Source organism: Ictalurus punctatus, chromosome 22 (assembly GCF_001660625.3).
Source record: "Ictalurus punctatus breed USDA103 chromosome 22, Coco_2.0, whole genome shotgun sequence".
Taxonomy (NCBI): domain Eukaryota; kingdom Metazoa; phylum Chordata; class Actinopteri; order Siluriformes; family Ictaluridae; genus Ictalurus; species Ictalurus punctatus.
Window position 1 is genome coordinate 7,382,257 of NC_030437.2, and position 12,531 is coordinate 7,394,787.

General features: G+C 43.2%; 2 protein-coding genes across 9 annotated transcripts in view; one reads left to right on the forward strand and one right to left on the reverse strand.

Moving 5' to 3' along the window:
• mctp1a (multiple C2 domains, transmembrane 1a) overlaps positions 1-4,160 on the forward strand; it is a 152,516-nt gene extending 148,356 nt beyond the window's left edge. For all 5 annotated transcript variants that reach the window (XM_047149795.2, XM_047149796.2, XM_017451442.3 and 2 more), the window contains one exon: positions 2,177-4,160. In XM_047149795.2, coding sequence (XP_047005751.1) covers positions 2,177-2,248 — 72 coding nt within the window. In that variant the 3' untranslated portion in view covers positions 2,249-4,160. The remainder of the gene's footprint in view (positions 1-2,176) is intronic.
• A 2,642-nt stretch (positions 4,161-6,802) lies between these two features.
• Positions 6,803-12,531, reverse strand: part of slf1 (SMC5-SMC6 complex localization factor 1) — a 44,361-nt gene continuing 38,632 nt past the window's right edge. For all 4 annotated transcript variants that reach the window (XM_053674277.1, XM_053674278.1, XM_053674276.1 and 1 more), the window contains one exon: positions 6,803-7,705. In XM_053674277.1, the coding sequence (XP_053530252.1) occupies positions 7,209-7,705 (497 nt within the window). In that variant the 3' untranslated portion in view covers positions 6,803-7,208. The remainder of the gene's footprint in view (positions 7,706-12,531) is intronic.

Below are 12,531 nucleotides of genomic sequence, written 5' to 3' on the forward strand. Positions count from 1 at the left end.
AAGGTTCCAGATACCGCAAGTGAGATCCAAATATAATGATCCTGTAGGCTTTTCCTTCAGCTCTTTGGAAAGGGCACACAAGTCCGTCCTTGCCCTATTCTGGTCATCATGATCTCTAGTTTATTCTACTCAGAACTGGGTCAGACGTTAGGGCCCAGGTATTTTTAAACAATTAGGTCATTCCGATTGCTTCGTCCATATTCCCCGTATGCTTCGATAAAAACGCTCATATAAAGCCTTTTATCGTGTGCACGGTAACCGCCTCCTCAGATGTCAGCCGGCGATGTTGTGGAGGCTTGTTCATTCTGTGAGATGGATGGAGGATAGACGGGTTCTCCATCTCTAACCGAGATTGTCCGCAGATAGATCGTTGTCTCTCAGCACCGGTGATTCATGATTGTACTGAGCGAGCAGTAGATAAGACGGACCGTATAGCTCTCTGGGAGACACCAGTAATGACGTCAAATGCTCCGTGGGCCAGCAGCATGGCTGATGCTTTGGCGTGACTGCGACGTGAAGACTAGCACTATAATTGCCTGCTCAACGTTGGCCAAAGTACACTGACGTCAGTCTGCTTTCACCACCAGATTCTTTTGATGGCTCCGGATTTTCTGCTTCTTACTCCAAGTCACTCGTTTGTCTCAAACACACCGGTGTTTTCCCAGACGATCTCCGTCTACGGCATGTGTAGTGTAGGTGTGTTTATCGGAGACGAGAATGTGCACTACACTGGAGAAAGAATGAAAAACCTGTTTGTTTAAAAAGAATGAAAGTCTAATGGCAGATAATAAAGATTCGCATGAAACTTCGGTGGCTTAGCGTTTGCCCGGAACCTTTGAGTCTGAATCCCATCTCTGCAATGTGTGCACTGAGCTTGCATGTTCTCCCTGTGCTTCCGGGGGTTTCCATCGGGTACTCTGGTTTCCTCCGACAAAAGACATGCGTTGTAGGCTGATTGGCATTTCCAAAATTGTCCGTAATGTGTGATTGTGCCCTGCGATGGGTCAGCACCCTGTCCAGGGTGTCCTCCACGTTGTGCCCCAAGTTCCCTGGGACAGGCTCCACCACGACCCTGGGTGTTATACGAGGTACGGAAGATGGATGGATGGAGGAATTTATAAATCCAGCTCCTGATTTGTCATTTTAGACTGAGTGCACAACCACAGGAATTTGTGGTTATGTGATACCAAAAAGAAATCTTGGCATAAATTTGACTGTATTGCCGCAGGGGTGGCACAGAGGTTAGCACTGCCATCTCTAAACTCCCTAAAGGGTCCTCAGGTTGATCCGGAGCTTGGGTGACTCTCTGGAATGTTCTCGCCATGTCCGTGTTGGTTTCCTCCAGGTTCTCGGGTTTTCTCCCACCTCCCAAAAACATGCAGGTGACCGGGTTGTGCTAATTTGCTCCTACTATAGGTGTGAGTAAGTGTGTGACCTGGTATGTGACTGGTGCTCTGCAATGAACTGCTATCCCATCCAGGGTGTATTCCCACCCCACGCTCTGGAAAACCAGGCCCAGGCAGGTCTGGCTGACGGGACAGGTCTAGCCAATGTTCATCGTCAGCCCACAGCCAGGTTAAGTCAAACGTTCCCCAGCCCCTGAAACCATTCCGCTTTCTCAACACAAGACAGAATTTTAGTTTTCCCCATCCGTCTGCAGACGATCCGTGCCTAATGAAGTAACCTCTCTTTCCCGTGTCTGTTGATTAAAGGGGATTTGAGCGTAAAATGCGTGGATTAAGGCCGATTCAGTGTCGCCAGCCCTGCAGGCAAACAGAGGAGAACGAACTGAACTTTCCACCATGCTAAACGTAAGCCGGTGAGGAAATCTTGAACGTTCCCTCTCCCCGACGTCTTTGATTCAGAGCTCGTATAATAACTCCGGTGCGATTTGCACCATCTCTGGTGATGTGATTACCGTGTAAAAACATTTAGAAGATTTAATGGCTAAGAAACACACACATATGAAATGCCACTGCTAGTAACGGTGCGTGCATAGGAGGACATTTTGGGTACGAGAGGAAAGCTAGTGGAAGGATGCTGTTTCCCATCACCCTGACCTCAGTGCTGTTTGCTTTTCAGGAGCTTCTCACCCACACAGCCCCAATATCAATGCATTCTTAACACTGCCCACCTGATTCCGTGTGTGTGTGTGTGTGTGTGTGTGTTTTAACAGGTGCAGTACCGAGAGCTGAAAGTGGATCCAAGTCACAGCCCAAACAAGAGAAAGAAAAATAACCCAGGATAGCTCTCTTCCTTATCCCATGGACTCAGACTTAGCATGCCAAGGACCTGCACTGATTTGGACCGGCTAGGTCTTCTTCCTTCCTTCCTTCCTTCCTTTCTTTCTTTCCTCTCTTTCTCTCTCTCGCTCTCTCTCGAAGACTCTGTTTCTTGACAGAGGAGCACAAACGGTGAATGTGAAAACAGAGGAGCACTTTTAATTATTGCCATGAGGGTTTCCGCCATACTTGTTTACTTTTAGTGCAGAGGAGAGCGTGAAAAACTCTTGACCCCTTTTAGAGTCGTACGGCAGGAGCTATTTGTCACTGGCTGGCATCAGGCAGATGGCTCTAAAAGCCAAGGTGTCCTTCCAGCACAGCAGAGGGAGACCAGAGACAGGGAATGGCTTCAGCCACAAATAGCAGGATCAGCTGATAATACCGCCAGCCGCAGTGGCACATCACGTCTCTATCTTGGAGGGGAAATATGATGGTTAGGTTGCAGTCTGCACCCTGTAATTTCCACAATGTGGTAAGGTTGTGCGCTGAAACCCGACGTCCTCCAGAGCAGTTATTAGGGTTGTCAGCTAAGCCTCTTTACAGTTCGATTTATAGCAGTAACTAAAGTGTTGTTGTTGTTTTTTTTGTGTGTGTTGGGGTGGGGGGTTGTGGGGGGTTTGGACAACTGCCTGGCTCGAGAGTCATTATTTATTCAACGGGGATATTTGTTTCAGGTAATCAGGTTATTTTAAGGGGATGAATGATGCATGCTTGGTTTATTTGTGGTTAAAAAAAAAAAAAAAAAAAAAAAAAAGACTGGCATGTTTACAGGAGGCATATTAGTTTTGGTGACACAATCCATTTTGGTTACTGAACACTAGCCCGCATTAAATCTTTCGAGGCACGCTGCAGTGTGCCCGGGTCACCATGAGGTGCCACCCTGCTAATATGGATGTCGGTGTGGGTGGGCAGAATGAATGGAGGGTGTGTAGCGGGTGAGTGGCGTTCTAATCAAGTTACAAAGGCATCTCTATTCCACTGTTTACTGTAGATCCGGTTTCCAAAACCGATGACAGGCAGCCAAACTTAGATGGCAGCTTTGTGGGTGTCTTCATTGTAGGGAATAGCTTTCTTGAAAATGTCAATAGTGTGTGACAAGCTGCTTCAGGGACTTGGCAGGGGTGCGGCGCAGGGCAGGAGTTTACCATCGTTGCTGTGGAGAGAAGAGGACCGAGAGGGCGTAGCATGCCCTTTTTTTTTTTCGGAACCTTTTCCCATCATCCCTTTCTGAATTTGGCACGCCGTGCTTTTTCCTCTCCTTCATCCATTCGGTTGAGCGAGAGGTCACGGCTCGGCCTGTAGGGAACCTCCTGAGGGATCTCTGCTGAGCAAGTGTTGAAAGATCACAGCACCATCAGAGGAGGCTTCTATTTGGCTTCGGTCCATCCATGAGGAGTTTAAAAAAACACACACACACAAAAAAAAACACTCCCTTATGGCTGCTTTTCTATAAGCACATCTGTCATATGGAAAGCCCATTGATTTGTTTCAAAGCATCTCCTTACAAAGACAACACACTCCCCATTGACCAAGACACTGATGGTACCAAAGTGATCTCCATTAAAAAATATAAAATAAGGACCACTCTTGAAGAAATGTTTGGAAACTGCTGAAAAGGACATGTGTTTTTTTTTTTTTGTTTTTTTTTACGGTTTGTTTTTTCTTCTTCCTAATGTGTATGTGCTGTTTAACGTTCTTTTAATGGTTTAGTAAATGTATCGTGTGGCTTGTTCATCTCCCATCCAAAAATTGTTTTCCGTTTTCAAAACGCATATATATATATATATATATACTACGTTTGCAAGCAAACCAAAGTGGAACTTTTTAAACATCAATGTAGAATGTACCATTTCCATAAAAGGCAAAAGGGGGGGGGGGGGGGGGGGGAAGAAAAAGGTTATAGCACTTTTATTTGCACTGATTTTTAAATCTGTTTAAGTCTTGTTTTTAATTTCATGTACATATATATAATATGCTTGTAAATGGTAAGATGTTTATGATGTATAGCTCTAAACGTGTCTTTTCCCTTCAAGATATTTAAAGATATTCGCGCCTGTTCCATCATCACTAAGCTCCCAGCGGTCGGACGAGGTGGGAGTTAATGAAGGTAGAGACGGAACGGGAGAGCACTACTAAAATATTTCAGTAAATGCCTAAGATGAATGTCTGTTAATTTTAAGAAAGAGATATAAAGATTATTAAATATTTTTTATCATCTCTTGCTTTTGTGTGGTCATAGATGGGGGGGGGATGGTGGAGGGACTTGTGAAATGTTTCAAAGTGCATTGACAGGAAAGACGCTCGGAGTTAATTCCAGGTCCAAAGCTCAACAGATCACATGGTGTACAAGGCTAGAGTTGTAGAGGAATGAGCTTCTCGGATTCTTTGTGGTGGGTCTGTGCAGTAGAATAAAACACAGGTGTGTACAAGGCGTTTCTCAGCGCAAAAAAATGTGTGTCTAATCGGTCATCTCTGATTCCCTCAGCCACCATTAATCGTCCTGCCGCGCTGCCGGAGTTGCAGTGTGTGCGCTCGACTCCAGCTGGGCCTCTGCTTCCTACCAAAGAAATCGGGCTTTGATGCAAACATGTACATATCACCCGCTCACTGAGTGATCGAGGGGCTGCTCGTTTCATGCGAAGGGGCCAGAGGGGCCTCCCCTGTGCTCTGAGCCACCGTGCTCCCCTACCCTAATCATTTATTAGTCTGGCCGTCCCTCCGCTGTCTGATCCCTGCTGTTATTCAATATGAGCACGGAACATCGCACGCTGCACCTCGCTACAAATAACAGCACAGCCAGACGCTAATAATTACCGCTACACGAGAAAAGAGGGCAAGAACACTAGGGTTTGTTATTAATGAGACCCACCATCGCTCTAGCGCTGTCAGGTGCAGCCTATCTTTGCACGTCTCGGGTTCAGCTCTAATCCTGCCATGTTCGGCCCTGCCGTACCAATCTCTCGTCACCGCTGGAAGACGCAACACCGTTGAAAAAGCCAGCGTCATGAAGTGAGCCATTCTTCGTGGAGATTTGGACGGGATTTATTTATATTTTTTGGGGGGTTTTGACCCAACGGGCCATAATGGGATCGATAGAGTGAAAGGGTCTGAACACAGATGAGCCTGACGGGATAAGACCCGTCTTCTGGGGTACAGAGACTAGACAAGACTAGACAGTACACTGAATCATGTACTACGTTCATATCGTACTCTGCTTAAACCAGTGTACAAACTCGTGGCGTTAATTTAAAAAAAGAACCAAGAACGAGAGATCAAGTTACAACTACAAACAACTTTTTGGTGTGACGAAACAATTCTATTTCACCCCTCGAATAACCCGGACACCGTCTTGCGCACGTGCACATGTACGCGAAACCCTTCGACGCTGTCTCCTGTCTTGGCGAGTGCATTTTTATACATTTTACACATGGCTTAATACACTGTGCTTCAGTGCAAATGATTTTATTGAGCTTTAAAGAAGGATTTGGACAGACAGCTCAACCACGTCCAAGCGCCCTGGCATGACGTGCGGGTTGACCTGGGCCACATGCCCACTGCCGGTGGTCTCCCCAGATGAAACATTACGCCTGGGTATGTGCTGCCCGATGCTGAATACACGTGCTGACATTCTAGTGAGAACTTAAGATGCGTCACGCACTCGCAGTACATTAGCCGTTTTGCTGCTGGGAACGGGTGCGTACGGCCCCTCCAGAAGTCGATCCCTTTAAGGGTATACCTCAGATTGACTATTCATCAGCCACAAACGAAAGACACACGGGTTCCTTTATCTAAATACAGACTGGCCCACAGGGCAATGGACACATATGGCATAGGGGATCACTTAGAGGCATACTGGAGAACCAAGAAGTCAGCGTTGCTGCTATCTGGGTATTGCTATACACCACCTTCAAGTTCTACAACCGCAGCAGTGTGTATGGTGGCCATCTTGGAACACAGTTAGTCCTAACGTGTTTTGATTCCTCATGACGTCGGTTATCCAAGCAATTCTCAAAGCCCCTGAAAGCAGGGGTGAAACACTGCAGAAAGATAGTTACACATGTAAATACGGTTCTATGAAAACAGAGAAAGCACTAGCACGAACCCAGCAAGAACTAGGCAAGGTTATAGGAAAGAGAGAGCTGCATCACAGCAGGATTTACTGCAAGTAATATGTCAAATTTCACTCCATTACTTCTTGGAAGGTCTTGGCAGGAAGGGGTCCAGGTCATCGTCCCTGACGGTCGTCTGGTGTTCACGGATAGCAGACAGTTCCAAGTAGCGAATAATGATGTAGCGTGTAGCGAATAAATTACGATGCAGATATAATTATATACATATAAATAAAGATTACATATCAAGTGACTAATATGTAGTCGTTGTCCCCAACTACTTTGTTTATTGCTGCAGGACATTTGGACGTCTGGGATATGAACGTTATCGGTTTATACTGGTGTTTATTCTAATCCCTGTTCGTTAAAGTTAAAGATTTGCTCGGAGAATAAGCAGGTGATCACATCCTCTAGTGGATTCTCCATGTTTATTGCAGCCGGTTGTCTCTTACTAATTTGTACACTCTACACACAGAGATTAACTTCTTATGGTTGCTTAAGTGCATCACTATTCATTTCCCATGTAGCAACGGTGAAAAAAGTATCATTATTATTATTTTGTATTTTTAAAAAAAAGTATTTGATGAAACATTTAAGGTCAGAGAAGAAACTAGAGATTAGTTTAAACAGACTAGCTTAAGTATAAAACAATGGAATATTACTATTACCAATAATAATAATAATAATAATAATAATAATAATAATATTTACACTATTTTATCTACAATAGTGAAAAAAAGACTGGATATTTCCCTCGGTCCCGTCAACAAATGAATGAGAACTAGCTCTTTGCAAGTGTGGAAACGCTAGGTGCTAGTCAAGGTTCAGGCTTGCCGTCGAGCAGAGCATTCCCCTCAGCCTGCAGGTCTTTCAGCAGCTGGATGAGCAAACTGGTGTGTGTCCCGTGGCAGTGTGTTAACGCAGGATTCAGCTGCAGCACGTACTGTTCCATACTCATCAGAGTCCTCAGGTCATGGGCCAGGACCCCTGCTCTAGAGTCTTTCCAGTGTGAGCTTAGTGTCTCTGGGTTCAGGCTAAGCAGTGTCTGTGCTGTAGAGCGACTAAGCTCTAGCACTGGCTGTGCAGTTTCGTACGGGGGGATGTGCTGCTCCGCTAAATAGGTGAGGAGGAGGCAGCTGAGGAGAAACGAGCAGGTCTCCACAAAGGCCATGTCTCTCACCTCAGACCGCTGGACCGTCAGACTTGTGTCCCCTTCTTCAGCACAGCGAATGAGCTCCTCACGCAGCACCGGACAGGAGACCAGGTCCAATGGAGTGTGATTAGAACAATCGCGCAACTGCAACAGCACAGAACCTACAGAACATAAAGAAAAGGTTTAACGGAAAGGACACGTGTGCAGTAATGCTTTACAAGTGGTGATGGCTAATATTTTAACCTAGAGAATGACCGTAATAACACGATGCCATTTAAAAAAAAAAATACATCCATCTGGTACCTACAGCCACGTTATTGGCTACATCTAAAGGAAAGGGACCATCACAGGAGCACAGCTGGGTAGATATTATTTGGTTGATTGACCATTCTTAGCACAGCGATGTCACTGACGTGTCGTCGGGGTTTTTTAAACAAACCAATGTCATTTCTGAGTTAAGAGACATTCCACTTACCAAAAATATCGACCTATCACTGGACAGAAAGAAAAGAGGAAGAGGATAAGAACAGGAAATGAGCAAGGACAAGTTAAGCTATTGTTTGTAAAAGCAGTGATCGGACACAGCATGATTACTAAGTCAAACCCAGAACTACTTTTGTCCCGAATAGTAAGCAACTATAATAATAATAATAGTAATAATAATAATAATAATAATAATACTCATACTTTTTGATATAGTGTGTAGTACAGTAATATGTGATATGAGAGGGAGTTCATGTTTTTTTTTTCTCCTCCCAAAATGGAGACTGTCGGTGTTTGACCAATCAGTGGTCGACAATATTTTGTGTTCTACCAATATTTGGTACTCATGTTACCCTGGCAAGAAGGATATTCAGTTATGTGGCACTGAAAACAACTCAACATGCTATACTATACTCTACCAACGCTACAGTACCTGACCTCCACATGATACCCACACATCGGCACAACACATCAGTGCTGCTGCAGTGCTAAGAACTGTCCACCTCTCAAACATCCGCCCAGTGGTTGCCTTTTGATGGACACGGGACCAATAAACTGGAAATGACCCTGCAGGTCAGCACTGATGCTACCTGGGAATCGCTGTACACTTTGTCCAGGTTCTGCAGCCCCAGTCGCACGAGGGTTGATTCATTATGACACCATGTCTATTACTCTGGAAGTTGAATATGAATATGAAAGGTTTTTAAATGGTTTAAAAAAAGTTCATAAGGGAGAACATACGGGTTCAGCCAGGGGACACTGTGTGGACACATTCTCTCACACACGCACACATACACATGCAAAACGATCTGCCTGCCACTTGTTCCTCTAGGCTACTGCTTCACACTCCATGGCAAACTAGTTGTGACAATGAAACGATGGCTAGTCCGATCAAGCCACACACTGACATTGACCTAATCGAGCAGTTTGCTACAGTGTCGTTTCACACACTGCATATCTGTCACTTCGTATAAAACGAACACCAACGCACAGACTTTCACAGCACCACTAATAGTGCCCTGATAAGCTTTTTATTAAGTGCAAGATATTGCTGATCCTTGTGTCTTCTCGTACACATCATGATTCCTCAGATGACTCATTCATTCAGGTTCATCATTCCAGTTCACGTTAACGCTACGGTATGTTCGATGCTCTTTTTTTTTTTTTTTTTTTTTTTTTTGCTGTTGCACAAAGGGTCCAGTGCAAATAGTCCGAGTCGATGATGAATAGTTCTGGCTTTTTTTCTTTTTTTTTTTCTTTTTTTAACTAAACTACAAGTGAGACGTTTGGACATGGGTGTTCATAGCTACATTTGTATCATTTTCTAAATCAATAAATAAATAAAAAACGTTCTTTTCATCCGGATTCACCTAGGAGACTTTTCTTAAACCTTCTGAACAAGCCAAGCTGCCGACTACTTGTTAAAGGAAACAATTTCAATTGAAGTAAAAGAAACTACTTTTTAAGTTTTAAATAAAGTGATCTCGATTTTTTATTTATTTATTTATTTATTTTTAAATTACATTAGTCAAGCCTTTAATCAGTACGTCTTTAAGAAAATGAAAAATATATATTTAATCTCATGTGTTCTTGCTTGCTGTGTTTATCTGCCTACTGAGCTACTATTAATTAGCTTTCTCTTTCAGACAGACATTTGAGCACAAAGTAGGGCTTGATCAGACCACATCAAGTGTAGCCTCTTTCTCTGCTTTCAGTCACTGTATTTCTAAAGAAAACTGTACTTGATGGCACTTGACTCCTAAACCCATTTGTGAACTTGGCAGCAGCACTACGGCAATCCTGCGAGTGAAAATGTTGACGTTTCAAAGAATTGCCGCTGTCAAAATCCAATATGATGGGGTTTTTTTTTTTTGTGCACGCGAGAAAAAGACCAGGTTTTCAGTCACAAATGACTGCGCCAGGTGAGGATCCAACGACCTGGTAAACGAACATCTCTATTATTTCTCCTCGGCAATTGATTACTTTAAAAGTGCAGGCGTAATGGTAGATGTTTGTGTTCGAGCTCCCTGGTGACGTGCACGCTGACAGGTCATCTCCATACACCATTCAATTCAGAGTGTCTGAGCAATTAGTAAAGCTGTGCAGAGAAAGACGGAAAAACACGGAAGGAGAAGAATAAGGCCAAAGATATTACCTTTCGAGTGCGAAGAGTTACATCAAAACAGAGTTTCTTGATGTCTTGAAGAAACTTTTTGAAAAAAGGGGGGTTGGGTATAAATGTTTGGAAGAAGATTGTCTTAGCAGTAAGAATTAGACGTAAAAACCGGGTTGCTAAAAATTGCATTTATACAAGAATAGCTCAGAACACGATCATCAAGGAGTAAGCTGTAAGTCAGAACGACAGCATATATACAGAAAAAAAAGTCGCAGGATTTGGTTTTGCATTTTAAACGAATCCAATTATTGATTCAGACAGTTATATGCTTTCAATGTTTTGTCCCAAAACTTCAAACTCCAGAGTAGCTGGCATCCTGAGAACGAGAACAGAATGCGAACACACATTACACACATTATAGTATTTAAAAAAGAATAATAAATTCTAGAATTAACTACTAATATACTATATACACACTATAGTTTGCTGATACTCGTTCACGAAGGAGTTGTCCCTTAGATGAATTGACTCTTAGATGATTCCCTCCCCCCCATTTACTATTCTTAAATTCTTCTAATCGGTGCAACCGTGCTCGAAACGCATCCGGTAAAATAGTGTAAGGATTTAGAGCCACCTGTCGTTAGACTGGGAAGATGTGTTTTGTTTAAATGGTCGACTGCAATGGTGTACGTTTCTGTAGTGCATCGGTGAAGTGAATACCAGGAAAAATGGACAACGCTCGTCTTCGAGGATTCCTCAGGGATAATGATATGAACGCGGGACTGGATTCGTCAGTGCGAATGTGTCGCACCTTGTGATCTTTACATTTATTTAAAGAGGCAGGTTTCCCTGGCAGAGTGGAAGGGGAATACCCCAATTTTATTTATTTATTTATTTATTTTTACACTCTGCAGAGTTTTACAGGACCGATGGACTCGAAGTCGATTTGCGATTCATCTGAATCACTTTCAAAGCAAGTCGGTTTAGGTTGACTGAAGAAGAGCATGTAGTTTGCATCTTTCTGTTTTGTGGAGAGTATGTTTATTGCTTCTTTGGAAGGGTAGATCATAGCCCCAGATGCAAAGCATGCAAAGATGCAAAAACGTGGTTAAACGGCCACGCGTAGTGTTTTCATCGCCACTGCGATTCATCTGATCAGCAGCAGAGGCCTCATTTAAAGGGTTTAATGTGCAAGTCTGTAATCTGGAACATTTCTGAGCATTTCTGCTTGAAGTAAACAGAAAAGCACTGGCTTTCTAAATAAAATCAGGGTCACACTTTTCACACCAGCGAAGTGATCCAAACTACCTGCTGCCACGTTTGCTGGGATTTGAATACGAGAAAACAGTGGCATCTGAGAAAAATCTTTCGATATTACTGTTTCCTGCAAGACCTTGCACGTGTTCGCCAAGAGAGACAGCTTTTCGTAGCAGCAGAACAATAAATTAACACTTGCTACTAAGTTAAGGCCACTAGAAGAGGAGCTGCTGGAGATTAGCTAATGAAAATGATGCACCAGCTGCTCTGTCTGCTCTTTTTTTCTCTCCTCGTATTATAAACTAGGAAAAAAGTTCTCATAGTACATAAACTACAGCATTAGCGTTGACTGGCTCTGGCTATAGGCTCCGTAACAAGCTGTGTAAATAAACTGTAAGGATTAAAAAACATAAACAAAAAAAAAACACCTTACCACAAAACTACTGTATGTTCACAACCATTAAACGATGCAGCTTTAAGAGACTTAGTCCACTTCTGAGTGGATGTGCCTTATGAATCGGATCCTATGAAACCCAAAAAATTGTAGAAGTAGGCTACTACTTTTATTTCTTTTTCTTTTTTTCTTTTTTTCAAAACAGTCTCATGCTGAACAAGACTCGAGTGGTGCATTTACAACCTTCTATAATGTACTTTTCCCTGGTCAGGTCATGTGTTTATAAATTAGACTGTAAATGAGAACCACTGGAGTTTACTAGAAAACATCATGGTAGAACAAAAAGTAGTGGGCAGGATTGGTCAGAATTCTTGCAGGAGCAGGCGGGAGTGACAAATAAAATAAATAAATAAATGAATAAATAAATAAAACAGAATCCCAGACTTCCGCCGCTACTTCAGAACTCTGGATCCGACGGTTCGATCCGACTCGGCACATTTCTTTAGAACGGTGGATTTGTCCGTCAAATCTTTTTGAAGGATTTCTTCACGAATAAAAGGATTATATAATACATTTAACAACAACAAAAAGAAAATAATACCAATCTTTTCCTTATTAGCACGGTTTCCAGCCGAACAGAGACGAAGGAAAAATGGATCCATGTTCTTGCAAAAACACTCGCAGACCCTAACGCACAAGTAGCTGTAATGTATGAGCTCTGCGCTGAAGCCTTATTT